The sequence below is a fragment of the Podarcis vaucheri genome, assembly GCF_965113315.1.
Source record: "Podarcis vaucheri genome assembly, chromosome: 2".
In the NCBI taxonomy this organism is placed as follows: domain Eukaryota; kingdom Metazoa; phylum Chordata; class Lepidosauria; order Squamata; family Lacertidae; genus Podarcis; species Podarcis vaucheri.
Genome location: NC_138760.1, coordinates 109,912,723 through 109,936,239, shown reverse-complemented (window position 1 = coordinate 109,936,239; position 23,517 = coordinate 109,912,723). Strand labels below are relative to the sequence as shown.

At 40.2% G+C, this 23,517-nt stretch overlaps 1 protein-coding gene across 6 annotated transcripts in view; it reads right to left on the bottom strand.

Moving 5' to 3' along the window:
* CFAP20DC (CFAP20 domain containing) overlaps positions 1–23,517 on the bottom strand; it is a 145,263-nt gene that overhangs the window by 105,953 nt on the left and 15,793 nt on the right. For 5 of the 6 annotated variants that reach the window (XM_082209629.1, XM_082209628.1, XM_082209626.1 and 2 more), the window contains exons 2-5: positions 23,306–23,398; positions 21,688–21,777; positions 20,696–20,789; positions 11,556–11,628 (exon numbers count right to left, since the gene is read on the bottom strand). In XM_082209629.1, coding sequence (XP_082065755.1) covers positions 11,556–11,628; positions 20,696–20,789; positions 21,688–21,777; positions 23,306–23,326 — 278 coding nt within the window. In that variant the 5' untranslated portion in view covers positions 23,327–23,398. Of the gene's footprint in view, positions 1–11,555; positions 11,629–20,695; positions 20,790–21,687; positions 21,778–23,305; positions 23,399–23,517 lie in introns of those variants that run through there. The other variant, XM_082209627.1, reaches the window with a different exon arrangement.

Sequence of the window (23,517 nt, the reverse complement as noted above, 5' to 3'; positions counted from 1 at the left end):
GACTGTTGGTTTCAGCTTGGTATCCCGATCTCACTACATCTGCTTCTGATATAGTAACTACTGTCTCCTCAAGACCATCTACTTGGGACTTTCCTTGTTATAGTACCATATAATTGTAGAGTTGGAAGGGACCCAGAGGGTCATCTGGTCCAATCCCCTGAAATGCAGGAATCTCAATTAAAGCATTCATGACAGATGGCCATCCAACCTCTGCTTAAAAACATCCCATTAAGGAGAGCCTGCCACCTTCTGAAGAAGCCCATTCCACTGTCAAACAGCTATTACCATCAAAAAGTTCTTTCTGGTGTTACTCCTTTCTTATAACTTGAAGCCATTGGTTCAGGTTCTGCCCTCTGGAGAAGAAAACAAGCTTGCTCTGTCTTCCATTTGACAGCCCTTTAGATATCTGAAGACTGCTATCATTTTGATTCCTATCCTATTGTCTCTCAGTCTCCTCTTATCTAGGCTAAAGATACCCAACTCCCTCAAGTGTTCCTCATAAGGCTTTGTTTCCAGGGTTTTTCTGATGTACTTTTAAACAAGTTGCTTTTCATATTAGTGTTCTAGTGTTCTATCACTTGATTATCTTATTGGGTCAAGTGTGTAATTTCTTATGGTATAATAAAACATGACTGGCTATTTGCTCTGGAATATGCATATTGTACATCATCACATTATAATCTATTTACTATATTTGCATGTATGGAGACATATTTATTGGCTATTGTGGCCATGATAAGAATGTAATATCATAAATAAAGCATTTGTTTTGTACTGTGTATTTTATGCACTGAAAATATTTTTATGGCATTTCTTAACATCCCTACAACTCCCATCACCTCTGACCATTGACCATAATGGCTGAGGCTGATAGAATGTGTAGACCAAAACATCTGGAGAGCACCAGATTTGGGAAGGCAGCTGTAAGAGCTGTTGATCGCAAAACCAGGATCGTGGGTTGCTACTGCAGATATATATGCTTCAAATAGCAACTACACTGCTTTGTGTCCAGTTTCTAATGGGTTTCCTGCTCCATTCCACTTCTCTGAACCTTAATCTAGTCCTTATGCTGACTGACTGCCTAGAACATTATTCTGATATGAACATTTTGACCCCAAAATATTTCTTACCAACTGTCAGGTTTGATCCAGCTGAAATAACTACTCAATAAACCTTGGTTTTGCAAAGGCCGATTAACCTCTAATAACACCAGGATGGGGAAAAATGAATGCATTATAATCTTCAAACCATAAAAACCTGCTTGTGGGAAAATACCACTGAACAGGCACTTATTTTACGTCCTTCCCCATTCAAACACTTTCTTGGATAACACACTAGGGAAAGAAATTCCACTTAAAAATGTTTTTTACTTAGAAGATTAGAAGACTTGGCGCAGGGTGAGGAGAGAAGCATGGAATATATTCAAAAGAGGTAGTAAGGTGCGTAGGCTGATTCTGTTGTACTGGCCTGAAGTGACAATTCTCTCACTTTCTTCCTTTGCTCAAAGGAAACACTGTTTTTTTGTGCAGTGGAGACACTTAAAATCTTTCTTTTTAATGTTTTCAATCTCCCTTTCTCTTGTTTGCTTTTAAAGATATGTTCTTTCTATTCCCTGCACCACGTATAATAGCTTGCCATGGCAACTACAGGAAATGATTACCTTTCGCCACTACTTTTAGCCTAATAATACGGCTCTCTTCAAGGGTTTCTTTAGATGCACTCAAGTAACCTTCTCCTGCTGTACCAGCCCCTATACAAGTGCAGCTTCCAATCAAGAAAGAAGACTTTTCTCAAACAGCTCAAGCGCACCATCTGTGTAAGCAGGATTTAACAGGATTCCAGGATCCAGTTCAGTTTTCAAAATATATTCTGAAATGTAACTCCTGTGTGTAACAGGAATAGTGCCAGAAGTTATCCTGAGAATGTCAAATGGTATGCCTGAACAAATCCATGCTGTGAAGCAGTTTAGTTACTTTAACAGGGTTAGGCTTCAGATTGCCATCTATGTAGATGGGACATTTTTCAATGAACTTCCAGCCCACTTTAGATTTACAATTTTTAATTTATGTAAAACACTTAAGCCTCATCTCTCCAAAGGAGTTTTCAACAGAATGAAGTAGCAACAAATAAGAGCCAAAATCAAGAAATGCAATAGGAATCAAACAAGAGAGGACCAAGGCAGACACTAGGCCTTTCTCAACAGCTAGGTTATGGAACTGCCCGGATAAACCAGAGGAACAGCTTGAGTCTCATTGGCCCAACAGTGGTAGGGCCGATGCTTCTTGCAACAGATGCTCTCACTTCATATGGTATGGGGGTACAAAGAGTAGTAACCACCCCACTGAATGTAAACAGAGCAAAGTTCAAATGGAAGAGGACATATTTGAGGCACATGAGTCTCGGACTGTGAAACTGTACAGGGAATTTTGCTGGTATTTGCTGGAGAATAGGACAAAACTATTTCCTGCCTCCCTACATCCACCAAAAGGTTGGCAGCAGCACCTGCAATAGTCAAAGCCCCTGAGTCATGAAGATATAGAGAAAGTAAACGGGGGGAAAGAGAAGAGAGACGTAAGAGGAGACACAGGAGGAAATGTTGGCAGGCTTTGCCACAGAGGGAAATTAGAAAGACGGAGAGAAATGAGAGATGGCGAGGAAGGTCTGAGGGCCAGAAAACCTCCAGTGGCAATTTACAAGAGTTGAGAAGGAATTCTGAGGCAAGGAACCTATGCTGCAGTAAAGATGTAGTCCTGTAATCAGGAGTGCCTGAGGAAATAAAACATGCAACAAGCAAGATCACCGATGATAGGAGCACCCAGACTTGTAAGAGACAAGCTGGGATTCCGAAGATCCTTGGGACCTATAATGGAAGAGTACAAGAATCCTGATAACAGGCTAATTTTCTGCTGCTCTACATCCCTATGTTTTATTTCACTTTTCATGTTTTATTGTTCTTGCTTCGATTTATTTATTTATTTATTTATTTACAGTGGTGCCTCGCAAGACGAAAAGAATCCGTTCTGTGATTCTCTTCGTCTAGCGGTTTTTTCGTCTTGCGAAGCAAGCCCATTGACGGATTAGCGGATTAGCGCTATTAGCGGCTTTTAGCGGCTTATCTGCTGATTGAATCAGCTGATAAGCGGCTTAGCGGCTTAGAAAAAGGGGGGGAAGGAAAAAAACCCGCAGGAACTCGCAAGACATTTTCGTCTTGCGAAGCAAGCCCATAGGAGATTCGTTTTGCGAAGCACCACCAAAACGGAAAACTCTTTCGTCTAGCGAGTTTTCCGTCTTGCGAGGCATTCGTCTTGCGGGGCACCACTGTATTTGGTATACTGTACTGCCCTTCATTTGTAGATCTCAGGGAGATTCACAACATAAAAATACAATATAAAAACACAATGTACACAATAAAAACACGAACAACAAAAAACTACAAACCAATAACCTTCCAATAAAATTTATAGTAAAATATTAATAAATGGAAGCAAACAAACAAAGTTGATAATTAGCTGCACTGGGAGTCTAGTCTGTAAGCAAAACTGCAGGGTAAAGGGACCCCTGACCATTAGGTCCAGTCGTGACCGACTCTGGGGTTGCAGCGCTCATCTCGTTTTATTGGCGTACAGCTTCCGGGTCATGTGGCCAGCATGACTAAGCCGCTTCTGGCGAACCAGAGCAGTGCATGAAAACGCCGTTTACCTTCCCGCTGAAGCGGTACCTATTTATCTACTTGCACTTTGACGTGCTTTCAAACTGCTAGGTTGGCAGGAGCAGGGACCGACCAATGGGAGCTCACCCCGTGGCGGGGATTTGAACCACCGACTTTCTGATCGGCAAGCCCTAGGCTCAGTGGTTTACCCACAGCGCCACCTGCATCCCTGCAGGGTAGAAATAAGTAAATAAATATAGCAAGCCAGGCAGAAGGCTGGTCTCCTTAGGACATTAGTATTCTATGTACTGAGTGTTTCTTCCCATGGGAGCAGAGTCAGGCATGCAGGTCCTCCTTCCCTCATACATACATAGCTTGCAATAGTACCATTGGAAAAAATCCATTTCTCAATCAACTGTGTTGAATGTATAAATTGTGCATAGGTGAAGAATAGGTAGCTATCTAATAATGATATTTTAATTCGACACACTCTTACTGTTTTAGTAATTCACCAGTTCTCTTCCAACCGTAATGAGATATCTGGTGTAAACCTTTCCAAAATGAATGTGGGTGTTCAGTGGTTGTGCTACTTTCCTTCCAATATGTTTTTCAAGATTGGATTTTGAGATTTGAGAAGCAGGAGTCAAATCAGGAAAACTTCTACATTAACTCACCAACACAATAGGAGCCATGAGAGAGATAACATTCATTAGTTATCTGAACATCAGGAGGCCCCTAGGCTGGAAGACAAACTGTTCTGTAATATTTTGGATGTCTTGAAGGAGTTCTAGAATACACCAATTAATCAGAGCTGACTTTTTAATTTACTATGACATATTGTAATAAATAAGATTATTAAAGGGAATCAAATCCATCTGGTGTGCAGAGGTCATGATTTAATTAGGATTTTTATATATCTGAAATTAAACTAGGAGTAAATGAAATGCCTAAAAGTAACAGAAAACTTTGATTAGACTTTTACCGCTATTAATAATGCCTTATTTCCTGTTCCAGTGTCTTAATAATGTAATTATCCTGGAGCAAACCAGAACTAGGTATATTTTATTTATTTAAACTTGAAGTCTACCCAACTGCTAAAGTTCAGGACAGGTTTAGAAGTTTTTGTCAACAGATCAACACGATTAAAACAGCTCGATTGAGAACCTCTGAACCCTTCTTCTAGCACTAAAAACAAACCCCATCGCTGTGAGTGGCAGTGCTGAGTCAATTCTCTAAACATGCCTCAGCAATCACAGCCGAGGAGTGCAAACAGGTTTCATTAGTTTGGGGAAGGATGGAGTTAACAATGACCCTTCGCACAGAATCCAAATGGCTGCCAGGAACATTGTGCCTCTCCAATGCTGATGACTTCCTGAACCAAAGGGGACAGGTGTATCAACGGAAAATGGCACACAGTGGGATATGTATTCCAATTGTGGAGCCTGAGATAGTTTAAATACTAGGCAGCTGCCTAGGGTGGCAAAATGTTAGGGGCAGCAAAAGTAGGGCGGCAGTGGAATTCAAAAGGTTGCAGAATTCATAGGCACATGACAGACTTACCATTGCTCCATGGCAAGGCAAATAATAGCGTGATTTTTTTTACTGACTTGCTTACAAGAAAATAGTTTATAGGAAGAAATGTTAGGCGCATACGTGCATCTGATTGGCTCACCTTGGTTGCTGCTGCTGCCCTGGCACACTACCATTTTGAAATCAGCTACTGATAAAAGTTGTTGTAACAAACATTTCTTACCAGCTGACAAATTTTCTCTCACTATGACTGGGAAATTGTAATTGCTGTATAAACTCTTTGGTATTTGTAGTTTTCTTTCTCAATTGTTGGCGAAGCTGAGAATTTTTAATTCTTGTTTGTGTAATTTTGTATACACTCAAAGCTGGTTTCAAAACTGGGGTTGATAGTTCTATTCTGATTTTAAAAAAGAAGCAGCTTAGTTTGGTTTCTTATTCAGCATGGCAAAAAGAAATTATCTGGTTCCCAGTATGGAGGGCTGAAAAGGAAATCCAAACAAACAAGAAGGTTGTATCTCCAACCACAACCAGAGGAAAGGAGTTCAAGGACCAAACTGAGCTGAAATGAGTTTTACATACTGCCTCAAAAGTTACTGCTTTGAGGGACATAGTTTGAACACAGAAGACAAACCAAATGAATATTATGGATACTTTATATCAGCAGTTGGAAGAGATGGAACTAACTATTGAAAAAGGTAAGACAATGGCTCAAATATGAAGGGGAAAGAACTGAAAGCAAATGAATCTGAAAATGCTACAATGTCTACAATTTTAACTTTAGTGAGCGTGCTGCTTGGCCTATTTGCCACAAATTTTGGTGGAGCATGGGCCAGAACCAATTCAAACATTTTTGTTTCCCAAGGATAATAATCTACTGAAGATAATTCTCATTCTATAATTATACAAGGACACTGGCCAATGAGAAATAATTAATCACCAATGATGTCAGTATTCCATATCAAATAACTGTGTTCTGGTTTTGTTGGAAGCTGCTTACTCGTAACATTACTGGAACATCACGATCTCTTTGTGATAAAGGAGCAAGAGATTGGAAAACATATCTGCTGTTTCAGAAGGACACAAGAAAAGTAGTGACCATCTGGAAAATTTTCACAAATGGAAAGAACCTGAACTTCATTTAAAAAAAAAAGAAAAAGAAAATTGTTGATGAAGAAAACATGCCAAAAGAAAAATACTGGCAACAAATTTTAGAATGACTTTTTTTTTTTAATGAGAGCTCTTGGTTTACATCATTTGACTTCTTGGAAAACACATGAAAAACTATACACAACTGGTAACAGAAGGTTTCTCAGATTTGAGAAATATTTAGCTGTGCCCGACCCAGTTGTGAATCAGCACTTGTGTAGAATAAGGAGCAATGAGACACATGTTCAGTGTATTGGGAAAGAGTTAATTCAGGTTTTATGCAATGCCGTCATAGAAAAAATTCTGTCAGCATCTTGTACTGCTAAGTACTTTGCAATCTTTCTAAATTGAACATGGAATGTAAGCCATGGTGAGCAAATGACAATGATTCTTTGCTTCATAGATGTAGCTTTTGACAATAACCAACAGGTTAACAAAAATAAATATATGTATTCATACCACTGGAAGAGACACGTGGTGTTGATATTATGGATATTTTATTTCAGCAGATGGAAGAGATGGAACTACCTATTGAAAAGGGTAAGACAATGGCTCAAATATGAAGGAGAAAGAAAATGCCATCCAACAGATAATTGTGAATCTCAATCCATGAGCATTATTTGGTCCATGTAGTGCACATTCCTTAAAATTGATCATAGCTGTCAGGGGTTCAGGAGCAGAGGCGAGGGCAAGGGAGGAAACAGAGAGCGAGGGGGAGGAGGCAGAAGAAAGGATGAGTGACGACGACGACCCGAGATCTCCGAGTCTGTCCAGTGAATCAGAAGATTCACAAAGAGGAGCACCAGTGGCAAGGGCAAGGGGGGAGACTAGGGGGACACCCCAGGAAGAAAGAGCCAGAGGGGACTCAGAGGGGAGCAGTTGGAGATCGGGACCTACGTCACCGCCAGAGAGTAGGGAAGAGGAAGAGCGCCTGGGAACTAGCGCTGGCAGCTCACAACAGGAGGGAGGGCACGAGTCAGGAGTGGCCACACCTTCATCGGGGAGCGAAGTGACGGTTAGACGGAAAGTGGAAGGTTGGGCGCGCGCGCCAAGTTCAAATGCACAGGAAGGTGGCGCAGTAGGCAGCCCGGAAAGAGAGCCAGGTCCTAAAGCCCGGCGCAAGGAGACAGGGGAGTCAGGGGGGTCAGCGTCAGAAGAATCCCGGAAGGGAGAGACCCAGGGGGGCAGAGGGACCCAGAGGAGAACTGTCAGGCGGAAAAGGTGGAGCAGGGCTAGGATATTAAGTTGGTGCGCAAGGGGCGGAGACTCAGAAGGAGCTTCGCCGACCTAAGCATAAGGCGTAGGGTTGCACGCAGCAGCTCAAGAATGGAGACTGTAACTCAATAAAGACTTTTAATCAACAACCGCTGGCTAGCGTGATCCTCTGTGAGCTAGGATCTGGAAGTAACCCTGACAATAGCTGATGCTGCTTTCGGAAGGGTTGGAAGATTCAGAACATTTCTATGCCATCTGGTGGGATTTTATTTCTCATGTTTCAGACCTTGATGCTCAATATTCACCATCCACCTCAGCTCGGGAAATATGCTTGTCTTGATTTATATTGCTGTGCCGCCATTTTCCTTTTTAAATTTTGTATTGCTTATTTGTGTCTTATATGGCATGATGTAATACCCTGGCTACTGCTCTTTTGGGTTGTTAATGTCAATAAAAATTTGGGAAATAAAAAGAAATGCTGTTGCTAAGTGTTGCTTGGATAGCACAAACATCTGACTGTCCTTTCCCTACCAAACAAGAAAACAGTTGTGCAACTTCCAATATGTTTTTGTTCTTTCTATGAATTGCTGTTTTCATTATATTTTATCACTTTATGTGAGTCATTTCAAGCTATATGAAGGAAGACAGAGTAATGAGGCCTTCCTGAAATTAGCATCCCTATGACACAATGGGGTTATGAGAGAGGAGAACGATCCTTCAATAAAGACAAAGCCTCCAAGGATCTCTCCCATACATTCCTATTTCATAAACAGGTGAAACAAGACTTTGGATTTGATACAAAGACAGGGAAAAGGTAAGAAAACAAAAGGGCAGAGATGGGAAATTAATACAATTAAATAAAACTCAAATCAAAATACTTGCTGTCAAAGTGAATGCATATTTTCGAAAGGCAACAGTATGATAGATGGCATTCACATAAAAGACTCGTCCAGCAACACAGGAGATGATAACATATCATCAAACGCTCTGAGAAATATACCGTCCCAGGTCCCATTTATTGCTACATTAACAATGGAGATGGCACATCAAGGGAAAACCCCAAAAGTGTCAGACCCTCTATATTTAAACATAAAGAAGGAATTTAAGTAAAGTCTGGTAGAATACTGTGGAATATCTCAAAAATGATGAGCATGGGGAAATTGATGTCAAATATTAGTTTTACAAGTTCTACACTTAACATACTTTTCTCAGGACATAATAATTCAACATTAAGCTGTCTGCTCTTACAAATAGGATTTTCATAAACTCAGGGAAAGGCTGGAGTCTGCATTCCTATGTACTGAAGCTATGCAAAAAACAAAAAACAAACCACTACAAAAGTAAGCTTTACCTATAGATCCTTGATCTTTAGATCCTTGATCTAATTTGTCTTGAACACTATGGCTAGGAGGACAATGAACCTTTTTTTTTATGGAAATACAGAACACTTCAGACCCCATAGCACAATATGTATTTTACCAAGTTCTTGATTAAGAAACCAATATGGAATTTATAAGAACGGCTACAATGCTTATTTTAAGTCTTTCAGGACATTACTAGCAACTTCCTTCCCCACTGGACACAGCAGATGGAATTAACATCTGGTCCTTCTTCAGTACAGGGAGCCCAAGAGATAATGGCCAGCTAGGAGGAAATTGTACTCATTCCCCAGACAGCAATCAAAGCAACTTTGGTTCCAGAGATTCTAGTAGGCACAACACTAAGGAGACACTTTGAATTAAAGTCAGATCAACAGTTTGGAAGGAAGCCCAGAAAGCAGAGACTTCTGAAGTAAAACCAAGCATGGTGTTATATGTTTAGGAAAATAGGCTTATTATCTAGTCTCCTTCAAATTAACAGTTTAAGAAAGAAGCAATCATGTAGTGAAAGCACACTACTAATACAGAATAGGAGTGTGCAACATATGACATTAAATTATACAAGAATAGATTACAGAGGGAAACTGCCACTAGCTGAAATCCACTATGCTATAGATTCCAAGTTTTTACCTTCAAGATTTCACAGCACTTATGTCCCTAGTTATCAGAAGATAATTTCAGTGGCCATGAACTCGTATTTCAAACTTCCAGTGAAAAAATAAAGCAGAATCTTACAAATAAGACAGTTTACAATTATGCAGAGGCACATAGGCTAAGAATCTTTTAGGTGTCCTTGGATATTTATGGCAGAGTTTTAACATCCAGCTCTTCCCCCAGGTTCAAGCAAAGGATAGGTTAGGATACAACAAAGTGTGAAACAAATTATGAAGACCACTATGGACTTTAATGCAATTCAACAGATTGTAATACCACAAAGCTGTTAATACAGTTGGTAATTCAAATAATATGAACTGCCAACGATGCCCCAAAAGCTAAACTACCAGGAAGAGACAGACCTCACCTCTTCAGTGTTCTATGATATATAGTGCCACATCCAATACAACAGTTTTTCAATTGAGTTATCTCTTTATGGCATTCTAGCAGTGAAAGTGGATATTACAGCAAATGCTGCAGTGCATCTTCCCTTTTAAATGAGTGCTCCTGTTGAAGATTTCTTAAAGGAGAGATTGGATGGCCACCTGTCATGTATGATCTAGTTGAGATTCCTGCATTGCAGGGGGTTGGACCAGATGACCCTGGTGCCCTTCCAGCTCTGCAATTCTGCGATAAGGCTCCATTCACAAGTTCCCTTCCATTTCACACGCTGCTTCTCCCCACCATTCTATTTTTCTTTTTCAACGCCACTTTACATTAAACCAGAATCTTCACTGGACTGTTTTTGGTGGGGAAGGAGGAGGACTAAGGATCTTTTAAAAACAAACAAACAAACAAACAAACAAAGTATTCTACCAACCACTGTGGTTCCTCCTAGCATGCTGACACTTCTCTACTGTTTTTCTTAATGGTTCCTGTTCTAGTGGTGCTCACCATCTAAATCCACAATTTAATCAGATTATAGTAGCTAGCTGTAATCAACATGATGAAAACTGGAGGACCCTGGGAAGCACAAAACTAGGCTTGTAGGACAGGCTGAAAATGCACAACGTTTTAATGTCTTCTGTGCTTTCCACTTGGCAAAGAATGTCCCTGCCAGAACAAAGGGAAAAAATGAGGGAGGAGGACAGAAATATGACATTCTCTCAGCCCTATTCCTTAGCTGAGAAAACGTGAATGTGTACTGCAGCCAAAATTGCACTGATATCAATTAAGACCTAAGCACACATAAGTTGGTGAAGAACTGCAGTGTGAGTTTTCAATGCAGTATCCATAACCACATAAGGAACTAAACAAAATCAGTGATCTTTAAAGAACAAGAATAATTACAAGTGAAAAGTAAAACAAAATTCTCTCAGTCTTCTAAAGTGATACAACTGTTTCATGTCCATAATCCGGAACTGATCACCTATGCTACTTTTTCTAATTACAAAATATAATAAAGTTTTAGATAGTATGTTCATTCATATATATATATATATATATATATATATATATATATATATATATATGCAGGTTTTGGTGTCTTCGGGTGTCTTCCCGTGTAAGAGTCGGGGTGTCTGGGCGACGTTTCGACGAGGTCTCACTCGTCATCTTCAGGCTGGTGCTTTCGGCTTCTTGAAGCCGAAAGCACCAGCCTGAAGATGACGAGTGAGACCTCGTCGAAACGTCGCCCAGACACCCCGACTCTTACACGGGAAGACACCCGAAGACACCAAAACCTGCATTCCTGTACCCGTGAAAATCTACGAAAGCAAATATATATATATATACACACAATTAAAAATATATAGATGTATTATATTAGAGAGAATTTGTTTTCTAGTCCTCAGGGAAATATACCACAAAAGAGCCTGAGAAATAGTGATCAAATTAGCTTAATTACTCCATGTCAACTTGATTAGTCGCTGTTCTTTAATGCAAAAGCTGCCACTTGCAATTAATAGCAGTTGGTGCTGGTTCAATTGATTGAGTGTCTACAATGTCTACGAAACATGATAGGAAGTTTAGCATTATCTTACAGCAATTCAGTAGAGAAGTCTTGTCCCAATGGTACATAAATCTGAAGTACCAGAAATTGCTGGATCAGTCCAACTAGAAAAAGAGAAAAGAAATACATAAAGTACACCCTGCACATATAAATTTAGCATTCCAGATAGAGATAGGAACTTTATTTCCCAAGGTTTATGCAATACATAAAAAGAGGAAAAACAACAGGAGGGAACCAAATCAAGCCACAATAAAAGGGGATACTATTCTAAACAAGCAACTGGTGGCTCAGGTGGAACTCCTACAAAAAAGAGACCTAATTACTTTATTTACAGTTTTCATTACGTTGACAGCACACAAACAAGGGCACATAAAAATAAATCTAAAAATTCACAGGCATTTTCCAGCAAAAGCATGTGGTGATTACTCTCATAGATGACAAATCTAAACTTTATTTGAACCACTTAAACAATTCATCACACAACAGAATTCAGATTAGGACAGCTGGGGGCAACTGGGGGTTTGTTCTAATCTGGATGTCTAAAACAGAAATGTAAGCTCAGATGGGAAAGCAAAGAGCAAAAGTTTTTCTGCAAAAATCAAAATCCACTTCAGGACAGGACAAACAAAATGATTTTGATTAATAATGGCCACAGAATAATCTTTAAAAAAAAAGGTGGGTGGTGGAGGTTCCTGTAGTACCTGACCAACCCCATTCTAAAAAACACACCCTTCCAACTGTCTTAAGACCAGCTGATTGTGATCCTTGATATAACTGACTCCCCAGCCCTAAACAACAGATTGCGTTACCCTATGCTTGGATCTCTATTTTGAAAGGCACGATCTAGACCAGGGGTTGTCAACCTGGTCCCTGCTGCCCACTAGTGGGTGTTTCATGATTCTAGGTGGGCGGTAGGGGGTTCTACGGCACAAGCTGAATCCTTCTTCCATCGAGCACTGGTGGGCAGTAAGGAAATTTTACCATCAAGAAAGATGCATTAGTGGACAGTAGGTATAAAAAGACTGACTACCCCCGATCTAGAAACAAAGAAGCTTTTCAGTTAAACATGTTGCAAACTTTGTATGAGAAATCAGGTTAGCAAAAATGAACTCCACAGCGCCATCTAGTGTTAGTGTTAGAATACATAAACACATATTAAGCGCTTTTTCTTTGCCAATGTTGCTGGGTCCAAAGAAGCACTGCCATTCCTGCTTTTCCCTTTCAGAGTCTTTAATAGTTAATATAGGCATAGGCAAACTTGGCCCCCCCCCAGATGTTTTGGGACTACAACTCCCATCATCCCTGACCACTGGTCCTGTGAGCTAGGGATGATGGGAGTTGTAGTTCCAAAACATCTGGAGGACCGAGTTTGCCTATGCCTGAGTTAATAGATATGCAGCTGTGGGTTTTGTGTTTTAAAGAAGCCTGTTTAACTGGGCCCAATGATTAAAAAAATTCTTTAAGGGCTTTGGTTGTATTTTTATTCTATGTTTAAATTCCTCTGAGAACTTTGCTGGACTGGGGGTATATAAATATCATAAATTTACTTCCTGGTAAGCATAATTGGGACTGTGGCCTTGGGGACAAGCCTCTTCAAAGCAGTGCTGGGAAAACCTCAGGCCAACCCATTTACAAATTTTGGACAACCTTTGAGGTATAGCAGCCCAATTAGATTATTTTGATCTCACCACATCCACCTTATATGGGCCTGACATCATATATGACATTGGACACAGGAAAGTTCAAGCTATACCTAAAGGAAGAAGAACTCGATGTGCTCCTGATTCTGACTTTGCAGCCAAAAGTTGACACTTCTTGAATTTTACACTTTTTCACACAGAGAGACACAAAGGCGGAGAATTCAAGAACTGCTCACTTTTGTCTGCAAATGAAGAAGCAGGAGTCTATAGCGTGCACTTCTGATTCTTCCTTTCAGACATGGCTTGAAGTCAATCCTGGAACGCAAATGATGAGTCAGGGATGCAAAGAAAAGAAAACTTCCTTTGCAACCATGGCTTGATCTTTAAATCACCTGTTGTCATATCACAGTTTGCCTGCTGAAATAAAATGCTGAAGAGCCACTGTCACTCAATTTAGACAGCACTGAACAGGATGGACCAATGGTCTCACTCAACAGAAGGCAGCTTTCTATGTTCATATCACAAAAGTTTTTGTTACAGGTAGGTAGCCGTGTTGGTCTACCGTAGTCGAAACAAAATAAAAAAATTCCTTCCAGTAGCACCTTAGAGACCAACTAAGCTTGTTATATTGTTATGAGCTTTCATGTGCATGCACACTTCTTCAGATACACTGAAACAGAAGTCACCAGACCCTCTCACTACAGTGGTGCCTCTGGTTAAGAACTTATTTCATTCCGGAGGTCCATTCTTAACCTGAAACTGTTCTTAACTTGAAGCACCACTTTAGCTAATGGGGACTCCCGCTGCTGCTGCGCCGCCGTTGTGCGATTTCTGTTCTCATCCTGAAGCAAAGTTCTTAACTTGAGGTACTATTTCTCAGTTAGCGGAGTCTGTAACCTGAAGCATTTGTAACCTGAGGTACCGCTGTATATATAAGGGTCTGGTGACTTCTGTTTCAGTGTATCTGAAGAAGTGTGCATGCACACAAATGCTCATACTAGTAACAAACTTAATTGGTCTCTAAGGTGCTATTGTAAGGAATTTTTTATATTTTGTCTCCAAAAGTTTTTGATTGCCTTAATTCACACCAAAAATCTTCTTTCAAGAGCACTCAATAGAACAAGCCCAATGTCTTAAGTTTAACATAGCCTCAAGCAATTTCTCCAACATTTGCCTGCTGTTTACCCATATATTTTTGCTTTCAGTTTTAAAGCCTAGTTTAATGTTTTGATTTTAAATATGTGATAATTAGCCTACAGAATAAAACTCCAAATAAATACAAAGTGGTAAGAGTCAGAATGACTCTACAGTTCACTGCAAAATCAAGGGAAATGGTAATTCAAATTTAAGCTGTTAACACAAAGATTGCAACACTCTTAGTAATTAACAATTCTCAAATTAAGCCTGAGCACTTTGTTGTAACCCTGCCAACAAACAATTCAAAATTCCATTTCTCATTAAAGATGCATTAAATATTTAGAGATCTGAAAATTTTACAGCAGAAATTTAAAATTAATTGAACCCATAAGCATTAATGCAGTAGCACACTTTAAAGTGCCTCATTTCTCATATAGCCAGTGTTTGGAAAGTTAATTTGTAATTACAAAATACTATCCAATAAATATTGGAATGTTCACTTTAACCAGAACATCACATGACAACCAAATCACATAGCTGAAAATGCCAAATCCCAATCCAAGATACAGTTCAAATGGCAGAAAGCTTTATAGTCGGTGCCTAAATTTCACAATGGTAGGTGTCAATCTCGTTTCAGCTGGTCATGGATTCCAGGGAGATGGAGCTGCAACGCTAAAAGCCTGGTTCCCATGAGAACATTAAGTGCACCTCTGTGGCAAATGGTGCACTATCAGTGCCCCATCTAAGCAGCACAGTTGCTGGGCAGTGAGATATTGTGAGACAGTCTCTTAGATGTCTTAGCAAGCCAAGATGGCAAATGAAGCTCCTAGTTACAGGGGCCACCTGTGCCTCAAGTGACAAAGACTGGACCTGGAGTACCCTCAAACTATGTAACTGTAAATTTAGAGGGAATGCAACCCTCTCCAGAATAAGCAGCTGATCTATCTCCTAGACCTGAGGATCACTCCCCACAGGGCCTTCATCTTGACAGGTTTAAACTCAGCTTATTATCTTAAAGGAAGATAGCGGACAGCATCTAAAATACTCCCAGAGACCTCTCATTAAAATCCTAAGAATTTGATTCTGATTTGCAGCCGTCTATATACCTTAAGTGATAAATCCAGAAACCTGAGGTTAAACTTTTATTTTCCCCTCCCCCTCTTCTACAAACAGGTTTTAATTATTGTTTCTGGATTTATATTTGGAAAGTGAGGGAGTCAGTCCATTTAAAGCAGTGGCTCTACAACTTTTTTCTCTAGGCCAGAGGTCGGCAACCTAAGGACCATGGGCCACTTCCGGCCCATGAGCTTCCTGGACCCGACCATTCCGTGGATTGGCGTGGGGATTCCATGCTCTTTTTTTCATGGCGCCATTTTTTCTCTCGCTGTGGGGACCAACTTTTGGGTCAGAAGAACGCCGGAAGTATCATGTGCACATGGGCGCACCTCTGTCCCGGAAGTGCACCAGAAATAGCGTGTACGCAGATGTACGGGTGCTCCTCCGAGAGGTCTGCCTGGGAGTGGACCGAACTGGCCTCAGAAAACGTTGCCGGCCCCTGCTGTAAGCCACTTTCAGAATGAAAATTTGCTTGTGACACTCTGAATTTTTTATTGATAAGCAATACATTGGAAAACAAAAAGAAACAAATCCTAGAAGTGCTTGATTTATGACACAGAACACAGCTACTTTATAATATGATTGTGGGACATCCAGAAAGTGCAAAACAATGCAGCTACATAAGAATATGAATCATTCCCAAAATATAATTATAAACAAACCTATTACAAACATACCTTAAGTATACAAACTTAATGAGAGGTGTTAGCTCTCATTAATGAGAGGTGATTTTGCCAGATTATTGTTGTTGGCATCCACCTATCTCAAGAGACAATACAGTGCGCCTCCGGGGGTGAAGACAAACCGCTGCGTTAGCAGCACCAAAGTAACCTCCCTGGGGTGTAAGCCTGGACAGTGTCAATGGAGACACCCCCATACCACCCCCATTGTATGCTGACAGCTTCTAGGAGCCACAAGGGAGAGCTGAGTGCAGGGTGGGGACCAAGGGTGGACAAACTATCACTCTGACTTCATCCCGGAAGTGCACTCCATTGTCCCTCGATGGGAAGGGGGGGAAAGGTTGCCTCCCTCTACAAACGCTCTAGTTCGCTAATGTCTTTGTCAAAATGTGGCACTCACAAACTGGACACAGTTCTTCAGATGTGGCCTGACCAGTTCAGCATAGAGCAGAGTTTTATTACATCCTGTTATCTAAATACTCCAAGCAGACCCATTGAGGTCAATGGGCTTACATTAGTCCTGATTAACTTAAGTATACAGTGGTACCTCGGGTTGAGTACTTAATTCGTTCTGGAGGTCCGTACTTAACCTGAAGCACCACTTTAGCTAATGGGGCCTGCTGCTGCTGCCGCGCCGCCAGAGCACAATGTCTGTTTTCATCCTGAAGCAAAGTTCTTAACCTGAAGCACTATTTCTGGGTTAGCGGAGTCTGTAACCTGAAGTGTGTGTAACCTGAAGCGTATGTAACCTGAGGTTCCATTGTACAACCTTACACTTCTGTTAACGTAGCCGAAGATTGCATTAGCTTTTTCAGCAGCCATGTAGCATGGCTGAGTCATGTTCAGCTTATACTTTACTCGGACTTGATCACTCTGCTCTGTATGAAGACTACTAACATGCATATGAAACTGGTTAACCAACAGGTTATCTCACCTGCTCCAAGCCCTAGGCATGCCATTGTGTGCATGAATCCCATGCATAAAAGGGCTTTCCCATATGCCTCAATGAATGAGTTAGATCCCTAATAGCAAGATACCAAACATGTTCAAGGAAAAAGTAGTCTAATCAACTTAATTCCATGAAAATGAAATACGCATGTGGTAGCTTCACCATACCAGCTCAGAGTACATTTCATCTGTGCTGAAAAAGCTGCTTATTCTTTTCCTGTGCTGAAAATAATTTTGTACCCATTTTGACATAAAGGCCCATGTAAACTGCAGTCAAAAGAAATAAAAGCTACCTCTAACATTTGCTTCTAACATATTTCATCTGCAGTAAACATAAACAAAACAAACGAATAGGCAATAAACATGCAGTGCCTAGAGGCTGACTTGTAATGTCATCATGAAAGAAATGGGGGCAGATCCTTCTTGCCTGAGAGAATAGCAGAGCTATTAGGCCGCATTCTGGACATTCTTAAAATAATCATTCCTTTGTTTGCAAAATATAGCCATTTTAAAATCATTGATGGCTCATTTTCTAGATCTTTAGAAAACACACACAGAGGAAGAGAAAGAGCAAAAAGGAGCAGTAGAAACCTTAAACACATGCTGCCAAACATTTTTAAATGAACATTTTAAATACAGACAAATGACATATTTATTGAATACTATTTCCTTATGAAGTTATGCTGTAACTCATTGCTACAACCCCATTTGTAATTGTGACTACCACCAAAAATATTTACTTGCACAATAATAAGCTGTGATATGACTAGCAGATAGACGTATACTACTTTCTCAGTTCCCAGAATTCTCAGCTCACTAAATAAAAAAATGCACTATTAATGTTCAAAATGTACCTTCTTTTATTTAGGATATATCTTTGCACATGTTTTCACAGCTGCTGTCAGCGCATAGTTTTTAAGAGCTCATCCACTTGAAATACATGCTGCCCTCACTCTGCCTCCAAACCCCAGACCTTTCTCTCTCTCTCTCTCTCTCTGTACGTATGTCTGTTTGCCTCACATGTGATGAATTTAAGAGCAAAGGAAAGTTCATATTTTCTTATTCAGAAACTATGTTCTGGGGTTTCTTTGTTTTTAAAGGCACAATGCAAGATACAGAAGACTAGCAAGTTTTGACATCAGTATCTGAAATGAATTCTATGCCCTGACTTTGTTGAAGCCAGTCTACTGTGACCTTACAGTGTCAGCCTGAATGATGGAGATCGAAATTAAAATCATCAGACTGCCCTGACATTCACTATCTCTCACCCTAACCTGCCACACAGGGTTGCTGTGAGGACAAAATGGTGGAAGAGAAGAATCTGGTGTTGGGCACTTTGGAGGAAATATGAAAAAGTTATACATAAAATGTTGGTGAAAGAAAGCAGCGTCTCTCCTCACAGTGCAATATGGCAATAACCCAGAAACACAGGTGTTTTCCTTGAGGGACGTGGTCTAGTATAATTGTACCATGCATTTGTTGCACAATAAACAGAGGCAGAGAAAGCCATCAGCGAAGATAGATTTATGGCAAGCCTTTCATACAAATCAAGCCACAATATAATAGTTGAAATTATGTGAGGAAAGGTCAATAGAGCTTAACAGAATGTATTGGGAACTCGTGATAAGAATCTTATCTAATAGCTCAGTTGGTAGAGCATGAAACTCTTAATCCCAGGGTTATGGGTTCGAGTCCAACATTGGGCAAAGGATTCCTGCATTGAAGGGGATTGAACTAGATGACCCTCATGGTCATTCCCAACTCTATAATTATATGAAATATTTCCCCCTATTAAGGGAATTTTGTAAGAATTACTTAAGCCTAGTAACATGGAAAATACAGGATTGCAGCTCTTTTTACAGAATTCACAGAAACAATTCAAAGACCCTCTTCAATGTGTGCCCGTATTTGTCAGTTAGTCATCATCTTTAGAGGGCCTATATGATCACATCTGGCCAGCCAACTCTGCTAAACTTACCAACAGGGAAGGAAGACATTTGGTTCCTTAGAAAAGAAGCACTTTGTATAGGGAAGCATTTGACTTCACAAGGAAGAGGCTTTCCATTTTCTGAGTTCACATGACACATGGGGTTTAGACTTTATTTGCGTAGCCGACAGGCCATAGCATCAAAGGACAAACACCGACAAAAATACATTACAAATATAGTTACCATAAAATCTTATGACCTATTAAAACCCTAGGTAGAAGCTGGATTATCATTCATCAATGACCCTCTGTCCCATGGGCGGCGGCCTTTTCTCTGGTAGATTGTTCCAGGTCGGTTCAGTAAATAGACCAGCCAAATTGAAAGATTATAAATGTAAATATAACCTCGGAGAGATGGTCAGGACAGGGAGAAAAGTAATAATAACCAGATGCAGATAAATTAATAATCTCAGTACTTAAAACTTGGCAGAGGTAATAAAATAATAATAATAAAACATAATGATAATAATCATCATAAGATCCTAGGCGAGGAATCCGGGTGACGACACTGATGTCATTCAGATAACAGCTCTCAGTCTCATTGCTCTCTCGATAAATTTGGCAACCTTCTCTGTTGTCGAGCTGTTCTGGTCGGCTAGGAGTGAGAACAATTTGGCTTCACAAGAGCAGCCCAGGATGGCAGATAGGAGCGGCGTAATGGTCTCGTCCCTGAGATCTTTATATAGGGAGCAAGACAAGAGAACGTGTGACACCGTCCCTACATAGCCAGCTCCACAGGGGCAGAGCCGGTTCTCGAATGGAATTTTTTGATATCTACCTTCAAGAGCAGCTGAGGGTAACATATTTAGTCTGGCCAGTGTAAAGGCCCGCCTGAGTTTTGGACACATGTATGCCTGATATATTTATTTATTACAGCTTTATCCTGCCTTTTCTCCAAAGAATTTAGAGTGGGGTACATCTTCTTACTACTGCCATTTTATTCTTTTAACTACCGGTACGTTGTGAAGTATGTCATGCTGAAAGTGAACCAGTCTGCTTAATAACCAAGTGAGGGCTTGAATTCATTTCTCCCCCATCTATGCATCACACGCTATTCTCTGCAGCATGCTGGCTTAAAGCAGCAGGAGGCCTAGGGGGAAATGGTTAAAATATCAAGAGCAAAAGTAATTTTGACTAAGCGGCTCTAGCTGAAAAAGAAATTTTGCTCTAACTTTGGAAGAACCTAGCTTAAGAAACAACTGGCCAAATTTATATTTGTAGCACACTACTGGTTAAAAATCAAAGCCTAATCACATTTTATGATACTATATTACATCTATAGGGATGCCGTGGCGCTGTGGGTTAAACCACAGAACCTAGGGCTTGTCGATCAGAAGGTTGGCGGTTCGAATCCCTGCGACGGGGTGAGCTCCCGTTGCTCGGTCCCTGCTCCTGCCAACCTAGCAGTTCGAAAGCACATCAAAGTGCAAGTAGATAAATAGGTACCGCTCTGGTGGGAAGGTAAACGGCGGTTCCGTGCGCTGCTCTGGTTCGCCAGAAGCAGCTTAGTCATGCTGGCCACATGACCCGAAAGCTGTATGCCGGCTCCCTCGGCCAGTAAAGCGAGATGAGCGCCGCAACCCCAGAGTCGGCCACGACTGGACCTAATGGTCAGGGGTCCCTTTACCTTTACTACATCTATATTTAATACATTTGTACTTACGAGCTTGCCTGGTTTCCTTAGGAAGTTGCATCTTGTTTGTTTGACTGCTTCCTTCAAGAACAAAGACAAAGCCTTTCACTTGCTTATCGAACTCCTATCAAACCAACAAAGAAGATATTATACTTGGGGCGGCCAAAACAATTGCCCCAAAACACCAATTTACTACAAATGCAAAGATTTTTATTGGTTGTGAAGCCTATCACGAGCAAAAGGCAGCAGAATTGGCTGTCAATGCTGGGCTGGGTAACCCCTTTTTAACTCAAAGGCTACATCTGCTATTGGCAAACCCTCTGAGGATGATGTGTTGCACCCATTCTCTGGATTGCAAAAAGAAAGACATCACTTTCACCATCAAATGGTTGGAAATCCTGGAGAGTCATAAATGGCTCATGGGCCACAGGTTTGCCACCACTCTTCTAGAGCTTTCGCTATTAACAATGAGTACAGTCTTTGATTGAGATTAGGGACTGCTATCAGGACTCAGTAGTTATTTTGTTTTGTGAGCTGAAAGTTGGGATACTGTATTGGGTCAGATTGTTATTATTAATGTTTGACATTTTATTATGTTTTTATGTGTGTTGGAAGCCACCCAGAGTGGCTGGGACAACCCAGTCAGATAGGCAGGGTATAAATAACATTGTTCTTGTTGCTATTTTGTTAGTTCCCTTCTTCTCTGCCTTTGTGAAAGAAACCCAACATGCAGAATTTAAGCCGGTGAACCTTTCCTCATCACTATTTTCATGCCAGGAAAATACTGGACTAGACCAGCAGTAATAATAAAAAAAGCTACTCTAAGCTTGCTGCCATTAGAATTTTTTAGATGTATGAAATGCTAACTTCCGTGGTCATTTATTTTTGTCACAGTAAAAGAAGTGAAAGTGACAACTCTTCCACAGTCAGGTCAAAGCCCTTATTACTTTCTAATGTTAAGTTTCATGTACATTTTCTGTAGTTTATACACCAAGGTCTTATCATTCCTGCATGAGACATACCTTCCCAATTACCGAAGGACTGCCAGAAACCTTCCATTTCATTCCAGGGTTCTTGCCTTGAGCACTGAAGATTTCAACAAATGGGCCACCCTGTAAGAAAAGCAAACAATGACCTGTCCAGTGTGGTATCACTTGTGCTTTCTTTCACCCCATTGATCAACAATTTAATCATAATTTAATCAATTCCTGATATAAATACCAAGAGCAATAAGAGTGATTCACCCAGATGTCCAAGGTGGCAGTGGTGATTAGAAGTGCTTTTTATCTGCTAAATCTGGTGCTCCCTTATGGGAGAAGATGTACTTTTGCTGATGACACCAAATTATCCAGGGTGACAACAAGGGATTGCAAAGAGCTCCAAAAGAGCAGTGGTACCTCTGGTTATGAATTTAATTCATTCCGGAGGTCCGTTCTTAACCTGAAACCATTCTTAACCTGAGGTACCACTTTAGCTAATGGGGCCTCCCGCTGCCGCCACCGCCTGATTTCTGTTCTCATCCTGAAGTAAAGTTCTTAACCCAAGGTACTATTTCCGGGTTAGCGGAGTCTGTAACCTGAAGTGTTTGTAACCCGAGGTGTTTGTAACCCGAGGTAAACTGTATATCGAAACTGGGTGAATAAGCAGTAAAAAGGGTAATGCTCCTCAGCTTGAACAAGTATAATGTGATGCACATTGAGGAAAAATCCTCAATTCAAATATGAACAAATGGGGTCTGATTTGGTGGTGACTGACCAGGTAAGAAGTCTTGTTTTTTGCACTTTTCTTGTTTTCTTTTCCTGCTTTGATTGTTTTATTATATATTTTATTGTTGTATAATTATGGTAAATAGCTGGTAATAAACAAACATTTGGCTCATTTTAGTCTGGAACAAGAATGTATAAAATTGTGCATTTTGTGAGGAGTATGAATAGTTTTATTCCCCCTTTCATAATACTAAAAACTAAGGTTATCCAATTAAATTGAATTAAGAAAGTTTCAAGACAGACAAAAGGAGTGTGTATGTGATATACCACTTCATTGCAACAAAGCTTCCTAGCAGTTTACAAAAATATAAAATAAAATATTAACATTCTGCATTAAAATGTTAAAAACAAGTATTTAAAAACATTACAAATAATGTTTTAAAACACTCAAAAAAACCTTTGGAATTCACGGGCATGCAATTGCCGCCCAACTTGATTGGCTTTAAAAGGGATTAGACAAATTAATGGTATGCTTCTGAACATTCGTTGTCAAGCAAAACAAGTGGGGAGACTGCTATTGCTCTCATGTTCTGCTTGTGGGCTGGAGCAGGATCTTAGCTGGAAGCAGCAGAGTTCATTAAGGGAAAATGTGCTTCAAATGCACTTTAAAGGCATAATTGTATATATAGCTTTACGGGCTGGGAATGATTAGAAACTGACTAACTATCAAAGCCAGAAAAGGTTTGTGGACTCCTGGTCAAGTCTTCAAAGAAGATCTAGACTGTTATAAAACAGAAATGAACATCAATCACTGAGCTTAAAAAGCTCAAACTAACGACTAAAAGCTCAAACTAACGTTTTCAATATTTTGCTCTTTTTTTAGGTTTGTTTATAGGTTTGTGTAAAAGCTAACAAATAAACATTTCTGTTTTACCTGATATTCATTTTTGAACATCCTGACAGCAATTTCACAGCTGGAACAATTATTTCAATACACCAGTGAGCAATGGGATGCTTCTAGAAGTCACTAGAAATAAAGAAAAAACATTACATGAAATTCCACAAAAGCTTTACTAAAATAGCAAATGGTACTGTGTTTGAAATACTGCCTAGCACTAGTTAGTATCCTATAATATCTGAAGCAAA